Genomic DNA, 17,500 nt, shown 5'->3' with positions numbered 1-17,500 from the left:
AAGGAAGGAAAGGAAAGAAGGAAGGAAGGTAGGAAGGAAGGAAAGGAAGGAGGAAAGGAGGGAGGGAGGGAGAATGGGAAGGAGGCAGAGTGGTTAGGGAGGGAGGCCATACAGTTGGTGAGGTCTGAGGCCATATTTGAACCCAGGTTTTCCTGACCGCACCCCCTTCGCTGAGCCTTGTTACTTGGAATACCCTTTTGCAGCCATTAACTCCTTTTGAAATCTCGGGAGAAATGGAATTGCACCTGTGCTCTGTGGTCGCCTCCTCTCTGGCTGGAGGGAGTTTGTTTTGGAGCCATACCCTCTTTAACTCCCAGTTAGGAAAATGCCTAACCTTTAGGTAAAAGCCAGGTTATTGATCTCTTTCTCCATCTCTAGGGTCTCATGTTCCATTTGTGCTATCTCTGTTTAACCTTTAGCTGTTTTGTGCTGGAGACCAAATTCATCGCACTGGAAACATTTGGGGAATGAAGCAAGGAATGTTGTTGTGTTGTCTCTGGATAGATAGGCCCTGGGAGGGCAAGATGGAGAAAGAGCTGGCCTGGGGTGTCTCCAACTGCATCTCCCACTACGAATGGCCCCGGGGAGTCAGGAGTCCCTATCTCTGCCCCAGTTGGGGGCCCTTTGCTCTCCAAGGTACAGTAAGGAGACACCTGCTCCAATCTCTGGAATTCTTCCCCATTCTCGCTAACTCTCCTTGTTGATGTGCAATCGTTTCAATCACGTCCACTTTTCATGACCCATTTTGGGATTTTCTTGGCAAAGATCCCGGAGAGGCTGGCCATTTCCTTCCCCAGCAGATGTTGCAGGGTTAAGTGACCCGTCCAGGGCCACACAACTAGGACTGGTGCTGAAGTCAGGAGGATGAGTCTTTCCGACTCCAGGCCCAGTGCTCTTCCAAGCTGCTTCAGCAAACTCTATGCTTGTGTCCAAGAGAAAAAAGTCCTCTGGCCGATATAGACTTCTTGTCTAAGCACATTTTATGCACGAGCTTTTAAAGACTTCACCATTAGTCTAAGATCATGTGGTTGATCGATTGAGATGCATTTTTACTTCGCTTTGACCCTGGGCAAACACTCTTGAGTTTCCGAGAATCAGAGGATTTGCGTATTGACTGGGACCTCGCAGGTCTCTAGTCCAACCCATTGGTGAAAGAAATCCCTTCACACAAAAGTAGGTAATCACTTTCTGCTTGAAGACTTCCAAAGAAGGAGGACCCATCTCCTCTTGAGATGGTCCTCTGCATTTGTGGCAAGTTCCATAATTGGCCCCTCTGCAGCTTCTACCTGGGAAGGTACGAGAATTGATATGGATCACAGTCAGGGAATAGCAATCCAAGCCCAGGAAGGTCTAGAGGAATCGTGTCATACAGAAAATTCTGTAGAGTATCATGGAAGCGATGGACTTGTGATTGGATAGGTTTGGGAGCTAGTGGAAGACTCATGGTTCAAGGAGTAGGACATGGCTGAACAGCAACAATAACAACACAGAAAATCCTAATTCTCTCCATCAGCCGGCAGGGCCATTTGCCCCTTCTGAACATCCTTTCCTGGAAAAGAAGACTATTTACTTCCCTTGAACAAATAAGTAAAACAAATCCTAAATTATTCTGTGTGATACCTTTCGGATTCCGGACAGTCATGGCCTAGAGTTTAAAGTATTATATATGTTTCAGGAGCTAATCTCAGGTTAAGCATTGCCTATATATTTGGATGATGAAAATAAAGTTCAATTGAAAGTTTAAAAAATCAGCAACATGAAGTGCTAATCTTCTTGGGAAAATTTGTCCATCGTTGTTCATTCTCATCGTTCCTGGAGTGATCATCTGGGGTCAAACAGACTGTCTGGTCCCTCTTTCATACAATGGCCTTCCAAACATTAGGAGATAGCTCTCTTGTCTCTTTACCCTCTCCCCTTCTCTTCTCCACCTCAGCTCTACAAGCCCATCTTCATATAACATAATCAAGCCTTTAACCATCTTGATTGTTCTCCTCAAGACACTTATCAATAGTCTTAAGAAGACTCCGTTATTTGGCTCCCCCTTTTCTTATTTGTCAAGTAGAACTTATAGCAGCTGTCTCACAAGGTTATTATAAGGATTAAATATGTCAAATGTTTTATTAAAGTGTTTTAAAAATGTCAGTGATTGAGAGACTTACATGAACTGATGCTGAATGAAAGGAGCAGAACCAGGAGATCACTATACACTTCACAACAATACTGTATGAGGATATATTCTGATGGAAGTGGAAATCTTCAACATAAAGAAGATCTAATTCAGTTCCAATTGATCAATGATGGACAGAATCAGCCACACCCAGAGAAGGAACACTGGGAAATGAGTGTAAACTGTTTGCACTATTGTCTTTCTACCCAGGTTACTTTTACCTTCTGAATCCAATTCTTGCCATATAACAAGAAATTCGGCTTTATACACATATATTGTATCTAGGATATACTGTAACACATTTAATATATATGGGACTGCTTGTCATCTAGGGGAGGGGATAAAGGGAGAGAGGGAGGGGAAAATTCAGAAAAGAAGGGAGTACAAGGGATAATGTAAAAAAATTACCCATGCATATGTACTGTCAAAAAAATTATAATTATAAAATTAATAAAAAAAATGTCAGTGATTATCATTCCGGCTCCCCAAGGCCTGGAGACCTTCTCATTTTGAGAAATTTTATGAAATACAACAACAGAAAAGGAATTTATAGTCAATACCTCATACTTTGTTCAGGTCAAGAGCAGGAAAAAATTCACAAAAGGGGGCATTAATTTAGAGAAAAATACCATTATATTCACTTTGACTTAATAAATAGTTGTTGATAGCTTTTTAAAGAATTGAATTAATATCAAGTTTAAATGATGTTGTAGGACCTTCACATGGAGTTCCCAGAATAGCTTTCTTGGGTGTACTGCATTCTGTAGAGCCGTATCCACGTGAAGGGATAGTTCTTTTTTATTTATAATAAGTTTATTTTTAATATACATTGCTTTATGAATCATTTTGGTGGAGAAAAATCAGAGCAAAACCATGTGAGAGAAACAGAAAAAGGAAGTGAACATAGCATGTGTTGCTTTACCTTTGGTATCCATAGTTCTTTCTCTGGTTGCAGATGGCGTTTTCTGTCCAAAATCTATCAGGACTGCCCTGGATCACTGAACCACTGAGAAGTACCGAGTCTTTCATAGTTGATCATTGAACAATCTTGCTGTTACTGTGTACAATGTATTCCTGGTTCTGCTTGTTTCCCTCAGCATCAATTCATGGAAACCTTCCCAGGCCTTTCTGTAATCAGCTTGTTCATCATTTTTTTTATAGAAGGCTTAGTTCTTGAGCCCCCACTGATGCATTTGTGCTTTCCCTAGTAGCTAGAGGCTATAGTGAGCTCAGAGCAAAAGGCATTTAAAGAAATAGCATAGGAAGAAAAAAGGCAATAGGACATTCTCCACATAAACCTAGGATACAGTTTCCCATAAATACATGTAGGGGGAATAGTGGGCACAGAAGCCACGCACATAAGGAACATATAAGGGCATGGGACAACTTACATCTCATGATTTTCTAGGCAAGTAGATCCACTAGTCCCCAGTGACTGGATGTAGTTATCTCTGGTAAACAATATTCCTTATCAGCTTCTGGTCTCTTTGAGGCTACCTGCTCCAATCCTGCTGTGACAGCACTGCTCAAAGGGTCTGCTGGTGTCATACTAGGTATAAGCATAGTCAGCCAACCAGAGTGCTTCTGGATAAAGATTAAGTCATTCCTTTTCCATCACTACGTCTGGGGGGGGGGGGGGGGAGAGAACATGTGGTTTGGATCTGGATATTCCCGAGATCCTCTTTGGCTTATGATGCGACTAAAGCTGACTGAGATGGGAAGGTAAGCTAAGAGAGCAAGTGTTGCTCTCTCTCCACTTAGCCTCGGTCCTGACTTTACTCTGCGTAGCCATGACCAACAAAACTGCTCGTGGTCTCTTTTAGCCAGTAAGAAAAGGAAAACTTGTTTTCTCTTTTATGTTGAAATGAATCCTTTGATTGGACTTTATAAATATACAATCGAATCCTCAGAGGAGCAAGCTGGAAAGGACCCGGGAATAATATAGATGAGGAAACTGAGACCTAGAGACATTAGTGTTCTTGCCCAAAGTCACAAGGACTTGATTACGGCCCAGTCCAGTTCCAGCCCAACTCTTTCCACTGAAAGACTCCCGACTCTAACCCTATTTGCTCATTTCTGTCTGTATTTGTTCCTATCTGCTCATTTACTTCATTTGTTCCATAAAAAATGTCAGGCGAGGGTAGCACGATGGCAAGAGCTCTCCAGTGCTTTAAGAAAGGTTTACAAAGTACTTGGCTTCTCCAGAAATGATCATCTCTATCGAATAAATGAGAAAACAGACAAATTAAGTGTCTACCTCCAGAGTCAGGTAGTGAAGTAAAGGGAGTGGAATTCAACCCAGGAAGTAACCTTTTGTTCTCTCCCACTGCAGGTGAGTTATTAACTCACCTTTTGAACTCCTTGGCAACCGTTTGGATTAAGGCTATTGTTCCTTCTTAAATCTTTCAGTAATTTTTTTTTAGTTGCCTTTGAATTATGGGGATAAAAGGGTGCAAAGAAAGAAAGGCTCCTGCCCCCTTGACTGTTTTCCAAAACCTCAACCAAGAAGGGTTCAGCTCTTATTCAGGAGCTGGGGAAAGTGTTTCTTGGTAAAGACACTGGAGAAAAAGTGATTAGAATCAATCATCAGCCTAGCCAGGAAGCCTTGGGGGAGATGTTCCTTGGGGGAAAGGTGCAGGGATTAATGCAGCAATTTAATTCAACAAACAATTAAGCTCCTACCTGCTAAATGCAAAATGCTCTGCTGGGTGCTGGGGAATTCTTTGAAAGAGAAAAGGCATCCTGTTCTCAATGGGTTTACAGTCTGCTTTTACTAGTAGTGATGTTCACAAGTGGGCCTATAGTAGGCCTATGTTCCCACAAGTGGGCCTATAGTATGTAAAAAGATTATTCCCAGAGGGAAAGGTGAATAATTGTGAGAGAAAGTGAATCAGACAATGACGAATGAGAGAGAAATTGAGAGAAAGAAATTGAGTGAGAGACAAAGAAGTTAAAGGGAATTTGAGAGAGATTGTGAGAGACAAAAGACCCTGAGAGAGATTGAAAGATTGAGGGAAAGATCGAAGGAGGAAATAGGGCTGGGAAGCAGAGAGCGATTGAAAGAGACAGATTGAAAAAGAGACTGAGAGATGAGAGAATGAGTCAGAGATTGAGAGACAGAGAGAGTGAGAGATTGGGAGATAGTCTGAGAGTTGGAGACAGAGGTGACCTGGAAACACTGGGGGAGAAGTTGGGTATTGAGTGTTGGGAAGATCTTGGCCAAGATGGAGAAAGGCTAAAGGAGAGTAAGAGGAAGGCGGAAAGGGTAGGTGGGAGAAAGGTTATGGAAGGGCTGAATTGCCAACATTAGCAGTTTATATTTTATCCTGGAGTCAAGGGGAAGCGACTGATCTCATTGGCCATTTGTTTTGTGTTGACTTTATGCCAAAATCTTCCTACTTCTTGTGGCTATTTTATAAATAGGGAAACTGAGGAACAGAGTAACAGGTTGTCTGCCCACGGCTCTGATGCAGTCAGGATAGGCAGGGGAATATGTTATATGGATATGTGTGGGTGTGATACAGATGTGTATGTATAGACATACACATCTATGTTTTTATATAGGCGTATATATGCATGTATATATTTATATCTATGCATACACACAAAAGCACACACATGATAAACACACATGTGCTTAAATGTACGCAGCACCTGTCACACACTTATACACACGTGTGTGAACACAGGTACACAGGTACACAATATGTAGGAATATCTCTCTATATAGGAATAACCACACCTGTGTGTATTGTACACTCATGTATGTTTGAACATGCACATGTGTGTATATGCGTGTTTGCTCTTCTCTAAGCCTGTCATCTCTCCTGTTCTCCGCATCATTGTAAGGCCGCTGATAATGGCTCAGCCATCCCATTTGCTAAAAGCCCAGGCAGTGATTCAGAGCTCCCCTTTCTCCTCCTTCTTGTTCTTCTTTTCTTGCTCTTGTTTTTCTTGTTCTTCTTCTTCTCCCCTCCTTTTCCTCCCTTCTTTTTTCTTACTCTTGTTCTTATTGTTCTTGTTTTTCTTGTTCTTCTTCCCCTTCTCTTCCTCCCTTCTTTTTTCTTGTTCTTGTACTTCTTCTCTTCCTCCTCTTCTTTTTCCATTTTCTTTTTTTTTTTTAATTTTCTCTTTCCTTTCTTCTCATCCCCCTTTCCCTCTCCCAGGATCATTCAGATATTGTCAGAATTAGGATCTGAACTCAGGGCTCCTGACTCCCAGCTTCCTTTCCTTTGTGATTTTTGACCATGATATAGATAAACCTTTACTAACAAAGAGTTATCTAGCACGGTATCATGAATTTGAATCTTCCCTTAGAGGCTTATTAGCTGTGTGACCCTGGGGAAGTCACTAAACAAATTCATATTTCTCATCTGTGAAATGAAATAGTTGGACTCACTAATCTTTAAGTTAACCTCCAACTCTAAGGTCTATGGTCCAGTGAGATGGGCTACCTGGGGAAGTAGTGGATTTTCCCTCACTTCAGGTATTTTGAATTCAAATAATAATAATTTTAAAAATTAACAAGAATCTATTCTCTCTCATCTCTCTGTCTCTCTTCCTCCCCACCCTCTATGTCTCTCTCTTTCTCTATCTCTGTCTCTTTAGAGTGTGTCTGTCTTTGTCTCTGTCTCTCCTTCCCTCCCTCCCTCTCCCCCTCCCTCTTCTCCAGTGGAAAAATAAAACCTTGTAACAAATATGCAGAGAAAAGCAGAGCAGCTTCCCACACTGGATGTGGCCCAAAATCCGGAGGCCTCCTTGTGCTCCTGGCCCGTGAGCCTCTTCTCAGGAGGTAGGTCACTGGAGGCCTCCGGGAAAAGCCTCGATGACCGTTCATTGGGAGTATTGCGAAGGGGCTTCTAGGTCGGTTCAAGGCCGGCCTGGAGTCTTGAGGTCCTTTCCAGGTCTAAGGTTCCTGTAAGCTGGGATTCTGGTCTCAAGCAGGGAGGATGTATGTCCATGGGCAGGGAGGACTCGTGTCAGTGGGCAGGGAGGACTCATGCTGGTGGGCAGGGAGGACTCGTGTCGATGGGCAGGGAGGACTCGTGTCCAGGGGCAAGGCGGCTTGCTGCTGCTGGGATCTTGAGAAGGGCTTCGGGCTGGAGGCTTTCCACAGAGCAGACACTTCTGAGCGGAGTCAGGAGGGCAGGGGGGAGACAAAAAGGGAACTGGATACTTTGACTGTTTTTTGTAAGCACAAATTCTTGTTAAGCGATTATGAAAGGTTTGGTGGAAAATGCTGAGTCGGTTGTTCTTCCTGACCCTTTAGCAGCTAGCCCGGAGCGGTTGGCAGGGGAGGCTGGAAGATGGGGAGGGGAAGGCTGGGAGGCTCTTCTAATAACAGCCTTCCGGCACCAGGAGGCGGCCCTGCAGCCGGAACAAAGAACATACGGGCCCTCGACTGTCTGCTCCGGGACCCAGGTTAGACTGAGGAAAAGCAGAGGCAGCAGGGGCTCAGGTCGGGGAAGGGGAGGAAGGAAGGAGGGAGGAGGCTTCTCTACGATCAATCCTTAAACACTCAGTTTAAAATATTAGCGGGAATTTATATGTGACTTTAAGGTTTGTAGCTATCTATCATATCCATCCTTCCTCCCTCCCTCCCTCCTTTCCTTCTTCCCTTCCCCTTCTCTCTTTTCCTCCCTCCTTCCTTCCCTTCCTTCCCTCCCTCCATTCATTCCCTCCTCTCTCCCTCCCTCCCTCCCATTTCCCCCATGGGGGGGGTACAACACAAGTTCCGATCCATAAGCACAGGACATATCCAGTGCTCCCGGAGAGCACTGGGGGGGGGGGGGCGCTCACGAAGGCCTCCTGCAGGGGCACCCCTTGAGCTGGGCCTGTTGAACAGTGAGGGTTTCCAGGAGAAAGGGTGAATGGCAGGATTCCAGGGCCGGGGATAGCCCGGGCAAAGGGGGAGATGGGCAGTGACGATGTGGCCTGGGACCAGACGTCTGCCAGGCCGGCTGCAGGGGAGTGTGGGGAAGATGACCTGGAAAGAGACCGGGGTCAGACGGGAAGGGCCTGGAATACTAACAGGGGCTGGTGTTGTATCCAATAACATAATGTTAGCTACAGTGCTGTACTATATGACTATCTAACGCTCTATTACATTATTAGTAACAATCACTGGCGTTGCATAAGCCCGTAAGGGATGGAAAATGCTTTACCGACATCTCTCCTGATGGGCACTCTGCCCCCTGAGAGGCAGACCCTGTGATTGCCCCGTTTTACAGAGGTGGAAACTGAGGCAGAGAGCGCTTAGTGACCTGCAGGAAATGTCCCAGGTAGGATTAGAACTCCAAGCTTAGCACCTAGCGGCTCTAGGTGACAGGGAACCACTGGAGAAAGTGTTTCGATCCCCTCAGAGGTCACAGGAGTTTAGGACTCAGTATTTATGGAAAAGCCTGTGAGGGATTAGTGGTTTTTATCGTCCTGCATTTCCTGGGGGTATTGGGGACCTGCCGCTGAGGATTCTGGGAGCCGCCCTTCTCCCTCAGAAATAAAGGCTCCGACCCCTCTTTCTCCCCCGCCCCCGAGCCTGGCCGGAGCTGTCCCCTTCAGGACCGGGAAGCTGCTGGTGACTCAGAGGTGCCTCTGGGCCCTGAGGGTGGCAGGCCAGCCTTGGGTGGGTCTGGGGGCATTTCTTGCGGGGGATGGGGGGGCCCAGCAGGGGGGCCCGGGCTGGAGCTGCTGCCTGAGGAGAAGCGCTCTCTGACCCCGGGGACTGGGTCCTGGCTGGTTGGGGAGCCCAGAACTTCCGGCTGCTCTGGGAGACGGCCCAGCGGTCAGCAGCCTCGGGGCAGGAGGATGCTGGGATTGCTGAAAGCTCCTGGGGATAACGGTCACCTAGTCTGGTCCCCGCTCTCTCTTTTACAAGGAAACAGGCTCAGGAGGGCAGAGCCCTGCTTTATTTAGGTCAGTAGGGGTGACTTTCAGTCCCCCAACATTTCAGGGTTTTGTGACGGAGCCAGGAAGTCCGGGAGATAACTTCCAGGAGGTTCCTGGCAAATCCCCTCCTGGGTGGTGGTGAGGTCCCTGTGAGCCGGGGATGCGAGACACTTGGCCCACTGTGTGCTAGGGAGGCAGCCCCGAGTGAAACCGGAGCTTGCCCTCCCGGGGACCCCAACGGGGGGAACCTCAGATCCACAACTGGGGAGGGCTTCACGGGAGGCTCCGAGGGCGGTGGGAAGCCCAGTGGGCCGGGGTCAGAGGGCAGTGGAGGCGGGAGGGCCAGGCCTAGTCAGGGGAGGAGGAGGAAGGCGGAGAGAGGGGAGATGGGCCCGGGAGTGGGCGCTTGGTGAGGGGATTAAGGGTGAGCTGGAGGCCCGAGGGGAGACGGAGGCCGGAGGAAACTTGGGGCCCTGCACAGAGCGGGAGGAGGAGGAGGCCTCGCGGGGCTGGAGTACAGTAGCCACAAGCGGGGGTGTCGGGGAAAGGGCTGGAGCCGGGGGCTCTGGGTTCCGATCCTGTGCTTGGCAGTCAGTGCGGGACCTTGCAGAGGCCAGTCGGGGTCTCCCGCCTCGTTTCTCCTCTTGAAAAGTGGAAACACTGGAGAAGAAGCGGCCGCAGTCTTTGGGAAGGACTTGGTTCCTGGGCTTTCTCAGGGCCGCCCTTCCTCGTCTCCTCTCCCTCACACCCAGGGAGCCCTCGGCTCGGCTTGGGGGGCAGAGGACCCGGCCTGGGCTCCGCCTTGGGGACTTTGGGCCGATTCCCAGCCCCCCGACGTGACTCGGCAGGCTGCCCGGCGTCCGCGCTGTTCTAGGGCTGGAGCTGTACCTAGGGGGGGCCACGGGGGCTTTGTCTCAAGGTGCCGACACTGCGTGGAGCCGGTCCGTTCGGGCGGACCCACCCTCTGAGCTTCTGCTCCCAAAACCCTCCTGGGGGCGGGGCAAGCTCCCCGCCCTGGTGGGACTGCGTGCGTTTGGGGGTCCTAGACCCGGCCTCCCCGACTTCCCCGGCTACTTTCTCCCCGTCTGGGGTGTTTTTTAATTTTGTGAGGAAGGAAAGAAATAAGCGTGGGTGTGTGACCCTCACAGCGGGAAGAGCAGTTACCCGCCCCCACTTTACAGATGAGGAAACTGAGGCAAACAGCCGCTAAGGGACATGCTCAGACCAGAGCAGCCGCGGGTACCGGAGCTCAGCCCTCCGTCCTCGGGTCCACCGGAGCCTCTGTGGCCCCCGCGGGGTTCCGGCCCCTTCACCTCCCCCCCTCTTGCTGGCCCCCTTCGGGTCAGATTTTGGTAAGGATAGGAGTAATGGCGGCGCTCGTGGACATGGAGCTTTCATGGTAGGCGGGGGCTTGTGGGGGTCAAAGGGCGCTCCCAGACCCGCGCTCCCCTCCCCCTAGCAGACGAGGAGAGCCTCTGGCACACGGCTTCGCCGGAGGGCCGCAGGCCGGACTCCCGCTCAGTTCCACCTCGGGCCCTGGGGGGAAGGGGCTCCCAGGAGATGCCGCGGGAGTGTCCACAGCGCCGGCCCCAAGCGCGGGACGTGAGAAGTTCCTGGCGCGTGTGTTCCGTGAGACCCCGGCCGGGCGGGAGCTGGGCTGTCTCCCCTCAGGCTCAGGGCCCGGGGCAGTGAGCCGGCCTCGGCTTCCACCCTTTCTGCCCTCTCCGGCCCTTCCTGGGCTCATTGGCCTCCGGGCGGGGAGCCCCGGGTTGGGGGAGGGGCAGGTCCCTGCTTCCTGCCTCAGGCTCCCTCCTGTCCGCTGCCCTTCCCCCCCACTCTGTTTCTTTTCCTCCATCCTCCCCCAGCCTCTGCCGACCCCCGACCCCCTCCCCACCCCTCGCCTCGTGCCCGCGATGCCGGGAGGCGGCCGGGCCGGACCGTGGGTCCCTGCTGACCCAGCGGCTCCCCCAGGGACGGCTGGGGGTGGGGCGGGCCCTGTTCCTGCAGCACAGGCGGCCATTGTGCCTCCGGACCCCGGCCCGCGGGCGACGATTTCTGGGCGCTTTGAAAATCTGAAGAATCCCGGCCTTGTCCTCGGAGCCACGGGACCCGGAGGCCTCGGCCACTCCCCCGTCGGACCCTTGGCTTCCGCACCGCCTGTCCGCGCTCAGGGCCCGCCTGCAGACCCCCGCGCCGGCCGCGGGCAGTCCGAAGTCTCCCCTCCGTCCTCCTCGGGCCTTGGCCGTGGTCTCTGCGCCTCTGAGCCCCGTCCAAGCGCGGGGGCGGCTGCTCGGACCCCGCGGACCTCCACGGCAGGCCTTTCCAGTCGCGTCCGTCACTCCCTCCTCCCCCGCCGGAGGTCTGGCCCTGGGAGTCCTCGCTCAGCAGCCTCCGCGGCCCCCTCTGGCCTCCAGCACCGTCCAGAGAAGCTCCTCTCAGCCCCCGGGATCCCGCCCCTTGAGGGGGAGCTCACCTCCGGCCTTCCCGCCCCTGAAATCACGGCTCTACCCGCAGTGCCTTGTCACGTCTCTATTCCCTACCTCCGAGCCTTTGCATCCCGGAACGTACCCCCCCCCCACCTCACCTCTAGAATTTTTAAAATTGAAACTTTTTATTGTCAAACGTGCATGGATAACCTTTCACCTTTGACCCTTGCCCAACCTTGTGTTCCATTCCCCTCCCCTTCCCCCCCCCCCCCAGACGGCAAATAATACGATGATGTTCAGCACCTGCGATTCTTCCGGGCATGTTTGCACAATGATCGCGCGGCCCAGAAAAATCAGCTCCAACAGGACAAAATCGCCTCCTTTTAAGAAGGGGCTCCGGCAGTGCCCGAGCGAAGAGCCCGTCCGGAGCGGCTCCTCCCCCGTCGGCCTCGCGTTAATTGCTCCGCGTGCGTAGACATGCGCACATGCTCTCCACGTACCCGCGGTCTCCCTCGGCTGGCTGGGACGGTCTCTTCTTCGTCCGGGTATCTCTGCGCGGCTCTGGGCGGTAGGAGGGGCTTCGCAAAGGCTTCCGATTGGCTCATTGAATCCCGTAGGTGAGACGCCGCCGGGCCTCCGGAGCCGGCTCTAACTTCAGGCCATCGGACAGTTTGAGGGCTGGGTAGGCCTGGGGTTAAGTGACTGGCCCAGGCTCGCCCAGCCGGAAGTGCGAAGTGTCTGAGGCAGGATTTGAACTCGGGTCCTCCTGACTCCAGGGGATGGCCAGTATTTTTTTTACCATTTATTAAATATCTCCTGTAGTTATTAAATATATAATGTACGTTTATGAATGATTTGCATTTATGTTTTACATATTTACATAAATATATAATATGAGTTATATTGAATATCCCCTGTGGGGTGAAGCCCACAAGAACGAGGGGGAGGTCCCCACGTTGCACAGGTTTCCGAAACTTTTCATGAAATAAATCTGATGCTCCAGACCATGGGCCGAACCGCCCAGAGCCATTAACAGCCCTCCAGACCCTCGCCCGCGGCCAAGTCCATAATCCTGGCTCCGGCTTCGGACTCTCCGGGTGACCCCCGTTAGCCTTACATCGACTCCCTTCCCTAATTCGCCAAACACCAGAGGGAGCCCTCGATCAGACAAGATTGACCCGTAACCTCTGATTGACCCCCGTTTGGGGCTCTGGACCCTGCCACTTAAACTTTCCCATGTCCGAGACTGACCCCTGACCTCAACTAGAGTTTTTTTTTTGGTAAGTAATTAATAATCAATTTATTAATTGATAGTTGATGATCAATAAATTGATGGCTTCTCTTGATAATCATAGACTATCAAGGGAGATTCTGTAAGTCTTTTTTTTTTTTAATTAAAATTTTTATTTTCAAAGTAAATACGTGGATAATTTTCAACATTCACAAAATCTTGTGTTCTGAATTTTTCCTTTCCTTTTCCCCACCCCCTTCCCTAGATGGCAAATAATCCAATGTGTGTTAAACATGTGCGATTCTTCTCTTCATATTTCCCCAAATATCATTAAGCCTTAGTCCTATGGTCATACACTGACCTCTGACCCTATCCTTGGCCACATATTAACCTTTGACCTTAAGTCCCTAAAGAGGGATCCCCCACTTGGGTCACAGACTGAGTGAGTGCTCCCCTTGGCCACACACTTTATCCACAGCCATGGGGGCAGAGGGACTTGGCCCTGGCTGCCGATCGACTTTCGACCATACTTGTGCTGTATTCACTCGAGCCCTAACCCTGGCCCTCGCTGACCCCTAAGCCCACTGGGCAGCCTGCTTCCCCAGCTGAGTCCCAGCTGGCCACGGGCCGCCCCACGAGGAAGCCGGCCTTGACTGGGGCCTGCCCTGCCCCAGTTCCCATGGGTGTCAGCAAGTCATCTCGGAAGCCACGGCCTCATGTGATGTGGAGCTGACTCATCTCACAGGATAAGATGTGGAAACTGTTTGGGAGGCTGCGCCCAAGCGCCCCTGCGGACCTAGCCTCACTCACCCGGGCCCACCCGGCCTCACTCACCCGGGCCCACCTGTAAGCACCGAGGACCTAGCCTCTCTCACCCAGGCCCAGCCGGCCTCACCCGGGCCCACCTGTAAGTGCCTCGGACCTAGCCTCACCTGGGCCCACCTGTAAGTGCCTCAGACTTAGCCTCGTTCATCCAGGCCCACCTGGCCTCTCTCACCTGGGCCCACCTGTAAGCACCGAAGACCTAGCCTCTCTCACCCGGTCCCACCCTGACTCACCCGGGCCCACCTGTAAGTGCCTCGGACCTAGACTCTCTCACCCGGGCCCACCCTGACTCACCCGGGCCCACCTGTAAGCGCCTCGGACCTAGCCTCACCTGGGCCCACCTGTAAATGTCTCAGACTTAGCCTCACTCACCCAGGCCCACCCGGCCTCTCTCACCTGGCCCCACCTAGCCTCACCCGGGCCCACCTGTAAGTGCCTTGGACCTAGCCTCACCTGGGCCCACCTGGCCTCACCTTCAAGGAGACCCTCCCTGCCCTTCTCCATTCTGGCCACTGAGCCAGCGCACTCTGCCTTGGCTTGGGGGGGCTGGACACAAATGACTTAGATCCCCGCTCTGCCTTAGTATCTGCGGACCTCGTGCCTCAGTTTCCTCATCTGGAAAGTCTGACTAATCCTGCTCCCTCCTGCAGCGCAGAGAACTCGTGTGTTGTCAGGAAAAATGCTCTGACAAGCTCCTTGGGCTACATAACCCGGGGAGGCTCCGTGGAGCGTTGGGGGGGGTCAGGATCCCTGGGTCCTGGGACCTCATGGCCCACGTGGGGCCGGTTGGGATCGATCAGGCTGGAAGACGGAGCTTCCTGGTCCGTGGGTGCTGAGGCAGTGCCAGAGGAGAGTGGATGGCCCCTGGGTGACCCGTCACCCCTGGCCGGGGTGGAGGGGAGGCGGAGGAGGAGGAGGGAGGCCCGGCGGCCTGCGTTGCTCTCCGTGCTCTCCCCTCCCTTCTCCCCCTCTCTCCTTCTCTCCTTTATCTGCGGAGCCGGCACAGAATGTTCTGTCTTGGCCCTGCATGGAGATCAGAGCGCGCTGGCGGATGTTCTCGGGGACTTATTCATTTGTGTCCCTGCGGCAGCTCGGCGGGTGCGGGGCATGGGGGGGGGCGGCCACTGGCGCTTCTGGGCAGAGCTGGACGCCTTCTCCCTCCTGGGGGGGGGGGCGATGCCGTCCCCTCAGTGCTGTCTCCCTGGGTGACCTTGAGCACCCCCCCCCCCACCGGACAGAATGATGCAGTGAGCGTGCCTCAGCAGGGCCACCAGGGCAGCCGGGTCAGTTGGCATGCATTAGGCGCCTGCTGTGTGCCCGGCACCGCACTGGAGGTGGGGGTGACTTTTTGTTTGGAGTCGTTGGTCCCCGTGCAGACCTTTGGCGCCGAGATGCAGCAAACCCCGGGCCGGTTCTCTGCTGCTTGGCCCTATTTGGGCCAACGATGAACACCTAGAAAGCTGAGGTTCTGCTCGGGCCGGCACCGGGCCGCCCATGTGCGCGACCGTGGGTTACCCGAGGGCGGGTCTGCGGGGCGGAGGAGGGGCTCGGAGACTCTCAGGGCGGCGCACGCGCTGCCGGGGCTAGCCCGTGCCGGGGACCAGAGGGACCAGAGCGACCCCGGCCCGCGGCCCCGCTGTGGTCTGCTCTGAGCCTGGGCGGCCCTGCCAGGACCGGAACCGCCTCCGCGTGAATGAGCCGCCCTGGCAGGAGAAGGTGCCCACGCCGAGGGCCTTGCCCAGCTCGGCCGCAGAGAGCGCGTGGCCCGCCGGCCGCCGTCTTGTTCGAGGGCCTCGGGGCTCCACTGGTCCCGTCTGCCCCGGCTCAGAGGTTCCGTGTGGCTCCCAGCGGCTCTGTCCTCGCCGGTGACCCGGGCCTCCTCTGTCCACAGCCGGCCGGCCGTCCGCCCGGACGCTGTCTCTGCCCCCGGCCGGAGCGCGCTCTCGCCTCTGCTCTGAGCGCTGGGCCCCCGGCTCCAAGTCCCCGTCAGACTGCCGTCTTCCCGGGAAGCCTCTCCCTGCTCTTCTCACGTCACTTCTCCGGACGCGGCTGCGCGCGGGCTCTGTTTGCGGCTTGTCCCCGCGCTCCTGGAGGACCGGAACATCCCGGCTCTTTGTATCCCGCGTTGGCTCCCACACACAGCCCCACTCCAGACATGCGGATTGACGAATAACTGTATAATAATAATTCCTGTTCCCTGTGGGCAAAGGGGGTGAGGTTGGGAGGGGGGGCGGCCGGGGTTTCAGAGGGACCCGGAGGCCATCTAGTCCGGACCGAGGCTCGCGGGCTTTTGTGGCTCACTGGAGCACGGCTCGGCAGAAGCCTCCCAGGCGGGATTCGAACCCAGGCCCCTGATTTCGGAGTCGGTGTTTTGTTCTCTGCCGGAGAGAAGAGAAACTAAGCAGGGCACCATCGGGCCGGGCCCCAAGCCCAGGGGCCGGGAGTCGGAGCAGTGCCCCGCAGGCTCGCCCGGCCGGCATCAGCACCCAGGCTGGCAGCTGGCGAGGTGGGTCGGCTCCTGAGGAGCCACGTGTATGTGTTTGGGGTGGGGGCAGGAAGCGAACGCCACGTTGCCGGACGCCTCCGCTGCTCCGGTGGCCCTGGTTGCGTCAGCAGACGGCTCAGCAGCTGGCACGGTGCCCGCCTGGGCACGCTGTGAGTGTTTACAAACCTGACAGAGCTACATCCGGCAGCTGCAGTAGAAGGCCGGGGAGCCGAGGACGGGGCTTTGGAAGTGTCGGGATGCGGCCGCTCCCTTCCCAAGTCATCAAAATATCCGCCAGCATCACTGTCCCCGTCCCCCCCCCATCCTGTGATCCCCCCACATCCTCTCCTCTAAATTTAGTACCTGGGAGGCAGGAAGAGAAGTCTTTGGTCTCTGAAGGATCCCGGGCAGAAGCAGAGAGACGTGGGGTGCTCTGGGGGGGCAGTGAAAGGGGGAGAAAGAGAGGAGTGATGGAGAAAAGGGGAGGGGAAAGAAAGGGGAAAATGGGGGGAGAGATAGAGAGAGACACAGAGACAGAGACAGAGAGACAGAAATATAGATAGAAAAGGGGAGGGGAAAGAAAGGGGAAAATGGGGGGAGAGATAGAGAGAGACACAGAGACAGACAGAGACAGAAATATAGATAGAAAAGGGGAGGGGAAAGAAAGGGGAAAATGGGGGGAGAGATAGAGAGAGACACAGAGACAGAGACAGAGAGACAGAAATATAGATAGAAAAGGGGAGGGGAAAGAAAGGGGAAAATGGGGGGAGATAGAGAGAGACAGAGACAGAGACAGAGAGACAGAAATATAGATAGAAAAGGGGAGGGGAAAGAAAGGGGAAAATGGGGGGAGAGATAGAGAGAGACACAGAGACAGACAGAGACAGAGAGACAGAAATATAGATAGAAAAGGGGAGGGGAAAGAAAGGGGAAAATGGGGGGAGAGATAGAGAGAGACACAGAGACAGACAGAGACAGAGAGACAGAGAGACAGAAATATAGATAGAAAAGGGGAGGGGAAAGAAAGGGGAAAATGGGGGGAGAGATAGAGAGAGACACAGAGACAGACAGAGACAGAAATATAGATAGAAAAGGGGAGGGGAAAGAAAGGGGAAAATGGGGGGAGATAGAGAGAGACAGAGACAGAGACAGAGAGACAGAAATATAGATAGAAAAGGGGAGGGGAAAGAAAGGGGAAAATGGGGGGAGAGATAGAGAGAGACAGAGAGACAGACAGAGACAGAAATATAGATAGAAAAGGGGAGGGGAAAGAAAGGGGAAAATGGGGGGAGAGATAGAGAGAGACAGAGAGACAGACAGAGACAGAAATATAGATAGAAAAGGGGAGGGGAAAGAAAGGGGAAAATGGGGGGAGAGATAGAGAGAGACAGAGAGACAGACAGAGACAGAAATATAGATAGAAAAGGGGAGGGGAAAGAAAGGGGAAAATGGGGGGAGAGATAGAGAGAGACAGAGAGACA

General features: G+C 53.1%; 1 protein-coding gene across 1 annotated transcript in view; it reads left to right on the top strand.

Moving 5' to 3' along the window:
• The first annotated feature begins 6,450 nt into the window (after positions 1 to 6,450).
• Positions 6,451 to 17,500, top strand: part of SMOX (spermine oxidase) — a 38,532-nt gene continuing 27,482 nt past the window's right edge. The window contains exon 1 of the mRNA XM_074285481.1: positions 6,451 to 6,959. Within this exon, the coding sequence (XP_074141582.1) occupies positions 6,742 to 6,959 (218 nt within the window). The 5' untranslated portion in view covers positions 6,451 to 6,741. The remainder of the gene's footprint in view (positions 6,960 to 17,500) is intronic.

Source organism: Sminthopsis crassicaudata, chromosome 2 (genome assembly GCF_048593235.1).
Source record: "Sminthopsis crassicaudata isolate SCR6 chromosome 2, ASM4859323v1, whole genome shotgun sequence".
NCBI lineage: Eukaryota > Metazoa > Chordata > Mammalia > Dasyuromorphia > Dasyuridae > Sminthopsis > Sminthopsis crassicaudata.
The sequence above is the reverse complement of the archived record's forward strand: the minus strand, read 5'-3'. Positions and strand labels throughout refer to the sequence as shown.